This window comes from Candoia aspera, chromosome 14, assembly GCF_035149785.1.
Source record: "Candoia aspera isolate rCanAsp1 chromosome 14, rCanAsp1.hap2, whole genome shotgun sequence".
Lineage (NCBI taxonomy): Eukaryota > Metazoa > Chordata > Lepidosauria > Squamata > Boidae > Candoia > Candoia aspera.
The window spans coordinates 15580280-15587492 of NC_086166.1; the positions used below are offsets into that span (position 1 = coordinate 15580280).

Here is a 7213-nt window from a genome sequence, read left to right on the forward strand (position 1 = left end):
AAACCTGTTCAGTTAGTGCAAGGCCTCTGTATACATGTGTGCACCCCCCTCCACCCCCCAAAATCTGGCTAAATGTACAACTATGTAACAATAGATGTTGGGCTCCATTTTCCATCATCACCAGTGACTGTTACTAAATTAGGGACAACTGCCTTAGTTTGCTTGGAATCTTTTACCCCCTTTCAAACTGCTTGGCAGAAGGCCTTGTTTTGCACCACATGTGCCCCCGGCTAGTATTTATCTTCCCTCTCTTGTTCCTCACCTTTGACAGCCAAAAGATTGCTCCAGTCTGCTTCTGCATCTAATTGCTGCGCCAGCTGTTAGGTGATGCAGATGCAACTGGTAGTTAGCTCCCAAATGGTATAGGAAGCCTGAGTGCAGCAAGAACCCTCCCCCCCCCCCCATTCCAGACTTGGGACTTCTGGAAAGGGCTCAGCAATGAGGGGCAGTGTTGATTCCAGTCATTGTGCTTGCCCTTGTCAGTGATTGGACTTCTGAAGGCCTTCTGCTGGCTGGCTGGCAAATTTTTTGGAGAGGTTGCGCTTAGAGCTGGGGGGATATTCTGAAGCATCTGGTTTTATTCATGTGCCTTTGCTAAACCTTGGGATGGTAGATGCTGGGAAGTGGGTATTCTTTAGATTCTGGGTGAGTGGAACACAACCGATATTGATGCTTGGGGAGCATAAGTCTAGTAGAGATGAACAATGGGCAAGTTCTTACCCTCAAGACATTTAAATTCTGTTGTTATGTATCCCAGATTCTGAAAATGTCTAGCTATGTCCAGTTAACCAGATGACACATGACAAAGTTGGCCAAGAAGCATGGCCAAACTTGCCTCCACCCCCTTTTCCACATGTGCATATACGATCTGTGTGTTTGAGCAAACACCCCAAACAAAGAGCTAGTGAAATACTTTAAATTCCCAACATCTTGCATAACCAAGGTGTTCCAGAACTGGCTTTTTTCCAGTGTTCCCTGAGCTGGCAAACTGAATGGGAAAGCCAAAAAAAGAAAAAGGCACTGGCAAGGATGACTTCTGTGATTTAACCAATTTGTGGCCAACCAATTTGGAATATCTTTGTACTAGCAAAGACTTGATGGCAAGAGGAGGGCCTTTCTGAACAGGTCCCAGAGGGATCTATGGGGCACTTCCATAACTTTCTCCAGCTGTGTTCCTAAATTCTGATGGGGATGGTACAGTTGACCCTTTGCAGCCTGTGCAGCACCCAAAGTCATAGGAAGCCCTGTATTTTCTTGTGCAGGGTCCAAGTCTGCCATTTGTGTTCAGGTTGCCTCCAATAGGAAGAGCTGCAGCTTTTATAGGGATCCCAAACTGTAAATGATCTGCTGTTTATGTCGTCCAGAGCAATTTGTGGGGGCACGTTGACGTAGATGTCGAGGGAAGACCTATGGCTCCCCTTTCCCAGCCCCTCTCACCCCTCAGCATGCCCATCTGGCTTTGTAGTAACCCTGGCTCCCAGACCAGCTAATGCCTTCATTCTTTTTCTCCTGTAGGTCTCAGTGGTGCGATGGCTAGCATCAGTGTTCGCTCGAGCACCCCGGGCTCACCCACTCACGTGAGCAGTGGCTCCAACGGGAGTCGAAGGAGAAACGGACTCCATGACGTTGACTTGAACACTTTCATATCTGAAGAAATGGCACTCCACTTGGACAATGGTGGAACTAGAAAGCGTACCTCAGCCCAGTGCGGTGATGGCATTACGGACTCCCCGACCCATAAACGCAATCGTATGATCTAAACAGCAACGTTTTCGCCCTTCCCTTCCCACCCTGTTGCTCGAAAGCCCGCTGGTGCTCAGCTGCCCACTGGGAAAACAAACTTGAGGCTCTCTCTTCCTGAGTCACACAAAAATTGCCATAAAAGAAAGAATACATCCTGAGAGTAGACTCCTCTCGAACCTATGGCTTTCTTCAGAGTAGATTCTTTAGCAGAGGATTTCCAATGTTGTGTAGTAGCTAGCAAGCTCATCGCAGGTAGAACGCACGTCCGTTCCAAGGCTGAAAGTGACCTTACGTGTACTCTTAAAGGGAAGAAAGGAAATATCAGACATTTATTTGGTTATAGATTGCTTTTTGTCCTTTATTTCTTGCCGTGTTTAAATATTTGCTTCAACAGTATTGCCATGTTTGACAACAGTGTCAACACCATGACTTGGCGTGTAAGACCCACAGGTTTCCTTTAGAATATAAATATATATATATATACACACAAACATATATATATATATATATATATATATATATGTATTATTTTCCTTTTAAAGCTCTACCGGACACATAATTTTCTATATAAATAAGTATGCAAGTTGTAAGTATTGGCCTGTACCCATTTTTTAAGTTTAAAAAGCAGTTGACGGCTGTGAGGTGATGTAAACAGGTTCCCTGACAGTGATGCAGCAGAGACTAATTGGTTACAAAAAGGCTGTTTGTCGGGATTGTGTGTCTGAGCTCTAAAGCAGCTGCCCCAGGCCCCCCTCTTCCCGCTGCCCCAGGAATTTCTACCTGGAAGGTTTTTAATTGATAGCTTAAGTCATACGGCAGAAAATTTTGCACTGAGGAATGTGTTTTGTAACTGGGAGGCCATGTGATTTTGGTAATACAGGTATGTATCATATATGTCCTCTGTGTGCAGGGAGAAAACTGGATGGGTAGGAACTCTTACCTGTTTTTTGGGGGGTTGTGGCCTTTCTGTTTTCCCTCATGGTGGGGATGGGTTTTGAGCTGCTTTAAAAGGCAGGACCACCAGTGTCTCGGGCACAGCTTTTTCTTTCTCATTTGGATGAGATGTGAGCTCGCTGTGCTGTGAGGGGAAAATCCCTTTCAGGTAGCCTCAGTGCCAAGCACTGCAAAGCTAAACCAGCCCACGGCTTTGGGGTTGAGCTGGCCAAGCAGTCATTTGCCAAGAGGAGGTGATCTTGGTGCAGCAAAAGGTGCCACCATTTTGAAGTCAGGTGTGTGACACACCTACCACTGAATCACCCTTGGGAAATTTAAAAGGGAGAGGGGCCAGGGCACAAGGGCTGAACTGCTCTACCTGGGTCCAAAATCCCCTCTCTTCTCTCCCCCCCCTAAAAAAATCACCTTGGCACGCAAACTGTCTTTTCTGTAGCTCCAGAGATCTGTCCTGTTTTAATCAATGAAAAGGTTAGTGATAACTCACCCACTGGCTAATATGATTTTGAGGATGGTAGTTTAGTCTTCCCTATTCTGGTGGCCTTCAGGTGTGTTGGGCTAAAGCCCCCTCATCCCTTGTCTTCTGTAGAGCTTCTGGCTGAGGATGATGGGAACTCTAGTCTTCCATGGCTGTAAGAAGGGCTGTTTGCAGTGATTCAAAATAGCCTTGGAACCAGATTCCACTTGAATGCAGCTTGGTAATACTGGATTCTTAGTTTAGAGCCTCTTCATACACCATCAGTCAGATGTTTTCCCAGATCTCTCATCTCTGGTGGCTTCCCATTTCTCTTAATTTGGGAGTGGTTGTATCAAACCTGTGGAGACCTGTCTCAGCAGCAAAAATCATTGCAACTTTGGGGACCGGGGTTGATTGGGTGGGATTCAGGCAGCAGTAAGGGACCTGTTGAATTGTGCACCCTTGTTTTTGCCTTTGAAAAATGTAATGTGAAGCACAGGGTACTCAACTTAAAAGGCCACGAATATGCTCTGGGAGAAGCATATATGTTCTCATTTACTTTGTGGGGCTTTTAAAAAAAAAATGCTAATTACATCTTAAACAGCTAGAAGTGACCTGTTCAGGAAACTATGAGAATTTAAAATTAATTCCAGCCTCAGGTCTCAGGTTCTGTTATTTTTTTAGATGTTCTTTTTAAAGATTGCCCATGTTAAGTGCGGCTCATGGGTGGCTTCCTGACTTAACAAGAATCCAGACTGCAGAGTGTCTGTGTGACGTGGTTCTTTCATATCTGGTCTAAACAAGCATTTCTCTCTCGAGAATTAGCACTTAACGTTTGTGGGTGCAGGATTAACACTGGTGCAAAACGATAAAGAATATTCTGCCAAAAAACACAAAGTACTTCAGAAGCAAAGAATGAAATCTTAATTGAAAAACTCAACTAGTGAGTAGAGCCACCTAATACTCAGAAAGGAATTGGCCTGGAATGGAGAAATAGGAAATTACTAATTGGGCCACTGATGAACTCACAGACTCCTTGATTTAAATCATAGGTGTACTGAATGAGTATGGAGCTTTGCTGAGGTTTTTGGTCCGTGGTTTCTCCAAAGTAGTTATGAGCCCAGCCCAAATGCTAGATGGAGAAGGTCAAGATGGCTGCCCAGTTAGACTGATAAAGAACGGAGCGTGTAGCTCTCTGTGTGTGGAAATTATCCTCCCCTTCCTCTTACCAATTAGACTAGAGTAATTCTTCTGTGCTTTGAAGCTTTGCTTTCAGTCTAGCTCCTCTGAACAAAATTATTTGAGCATTTTAAAAATTTTGGTGCCATCTTTTTGTTTTGGTAAAGAGAAAAACAGGCTTGGATAAGCCAGCTGCCCTTATAGTCTGTGTGCTTGTAAAGCTTCAACTTTTCCTTTACTGCTTTTTAAAAACAAATTGTATTTGCTGTCAAAATGTTCACTCTCCTGCCAAAATAATCATAATCTAGATTGCATGATGGCCCTCATTGGAGAAGTGGGTTGTGTCACAAGCAAATTTCTTTAAAGCTCGGCCATGGAATATTCCCGCAGGTCACTCCTTGATTGTGACTTTGGGAAGAATATAACTATTATAAAACAGACATGTTTAGTACTTAAGGTGGAGTAGAGAAGTAGTCGGTTGCAGTTCAGCTTTTTTATCTGACTTGATTGGATGCCCTTCTGGTGATACTTGTCTCATCTGTTTTCCCCTGTAAACCAAACTTAACATGAATGTGGGGCAGATTTTACATATAGTGTATCCTGCATTGAAGCTGAGCTTGGCTTGCATATTACTAAAATTCAATTTAAATATTAAAACACTTGAGCTATAGTGAAGTAATGCAAAGCTGATTCTTCCCCCCACCCTCCTTTGTTTGAAATGGAATTCCTGCAAATCTTCAAATGTGACCTTGCTCTGCTGGAGAAATAGATACCTTTTTAAAACCGTAATAAAATTAAATAAATCAATGCTGCGTGTTTGCTTACTTGCTTCACTGTTGAGCTAGTCAGGGTGGGCAGTCATTTGGTCACCCGCTTCTGTGTAATATTTTGTGGCAGGGGCCACGAGCTGCAACGGGCAGGGTCACAACAGATCGTGGGGCTGGCATTTTACGTGTTTTCCCTGGGTTGGGGTTTGAGCCCGCCCTTGTGCGGCAAATCATGAACCAACTTGATCCTGGGGAAAAATCCGGCTGGAATGGATCTTACGTTCAGCCTCAGCAGCCTGCAAATGTGTGGGGTGTTATGGGAGATTTAGCCAATCCACATGGCCAGTGGAGGAACTGAGGCTCTGTTGAGGTCCCACGTACTCTGCCAGAGCAGAAGGGGCTGCTGTAGGAGGCAGATGTTGTATTTGTGGGAACTGTTTTGGCAGATCCTGGGACTCTAGCAACCATCCTGGACTGAGAGTTAAAAAGTGTTCAGTATCACAGCTCAGATTTCCACATACACAAATGGAAACAATTCAGCTTTATCTTAGCATAGTTAAGGGCAGGGTGCTTTAGCCAAATAGGAATGGATTAAGAGATGAAATTTTATTACTACCAAGTCAATGAATGTCTTAAAAACAAGGCAAGATGATTTTGTGTCTATGCTCTTCCTCCCAGAGGGGCCCACAGTGAAGGCTTAAAAGATCACAATCAGAACTTTACCAACAAGAACAGAAAGATAATCCTTTCCTACTTTTTATTTGAACAGATTTTTGGTAGGACAGCCATGAATAAAGTAAAGATGTGCATGCTATGTAGGAGTGAATAAGAATTTTCAGGGTAACTGGATTAATGTGACAACCCTACTGGAATTGCATCAATTATAAATAGAAAACTAGCCAATACAGTAAGAATCATCAGGATAAACAATTTAAAAGTTCTATTAAATTATAACTGATGGGATTGAAGGAATAGTATGCATACCAGTAAGAAATTGAAGGGGGTTATGAAATACACTTACGGGCAGCACAGCTTGGTCTCTCTTGCCCCAGATCTAGGGTCTCAAGTCAGAAGATGAGTTCCTTTTGAATGGATAAAAAAGCAAGATAAGCAATTCGGCAGTGGAGCTTCTGTGGAGGTGATGGATCACCTTTCTGAAGGTGTTCAAACAGGCTGGACAGCCACTGTATCGCTGTGGTCCGAGCAGCAGGAGTTGTGGCCTTAGTGTGTGTCACCCTTCCTGCTGCTATTAAACGATGGGAGGTGAAGGCTCCCTGAACCTGTTTGCAGACCATGCAGATCTACTTTCTGGCTGCCCAAGGATCTCCGTCCTGCCGTTTGTGTATCTCCAAGGGCCACCCGGTGGTCACAGAGGAACTGTTTGCCAATGTTCTTTTGCAGGACTCCAAAAACCCCTTATTTGATCCCTGGCTGGCAAAATCACCCCAAACATCCCTTGTCTCTGCTTTTCTAGTGCTAAACCTGGATTAACAAAAAGCCATTGTTACATTCGCATAACCCTGCCAATTACCCTATGCTGTTTTCACACAGCTAAGTGTGTTGTGTGAGCCCAGCCAATATTAAGAAGTTAGATCTAGTTCTGTGGCACCTTCTAGATTTCCCAGGTAGCCGTTGTACCGACACATTGGAAAGCCATCCGTTTGGAAAGGCTGGGCTAGACAGGCTGGTTCAATCCTTAGGTCTGAATTGTGCCTCGAGAAACGACCATGTATAAATGTAGCCAGGTTGGCATAATTTGCATTTTGTTCTTTCCAGGCCAACAGAGTATTGGAGAGAAATTATGTAAAGAAATTCTAACCCATCAAAAGAAAACAGATCTCCTAATCTTGGAATGACGTTATTCAGTTTTTTTGCACTTTGATGCCATTGTATTTCTATTTTATCCTTTATTTTATCTTTTTATTGTTTTCCTCTATTCAATTTTTCCTTTTCTCTGGTAAGGGAAACTAAACTAAGTTGCTTAGGTTTTCTGTGACTGCTACACTGTCTTAGCTGTATCTGCTCATTAATTCTGAGTTTTTCTTTTTTACCTTGCTATTAAATAAGTTTGATATTTCCTACATAAAGAGACTTGGGGTTCTGTCTGCCAGCGAGG

General features: G+C 43.6%; 1 protein-coding gene across 1 annotated transcript in view; it reads left to right on the forward strand.

Moving 5' to 3' along the window:
- HAPSTR1 (HUWE1 associated protein modifying stress responses) overlaps positions 1-5133 on the forward strand; it is a 29342-nt gene extending 24209 nt beyond the window's left edge. The window contains exon 4 of the mRNA XM_063315216.1: positions 1516-5133. Within this exon, the coding sequence (XP_063171286.1) occupies positions 1516-1760 (245 nt within the window). The 3' untranslated portion in view covers positions 1761-5133. The remainder of the gene's footprint in view (positions 1-1515) is intronic.
- Positions 5134-7213: the final 2080 nt, after the last annotated feature.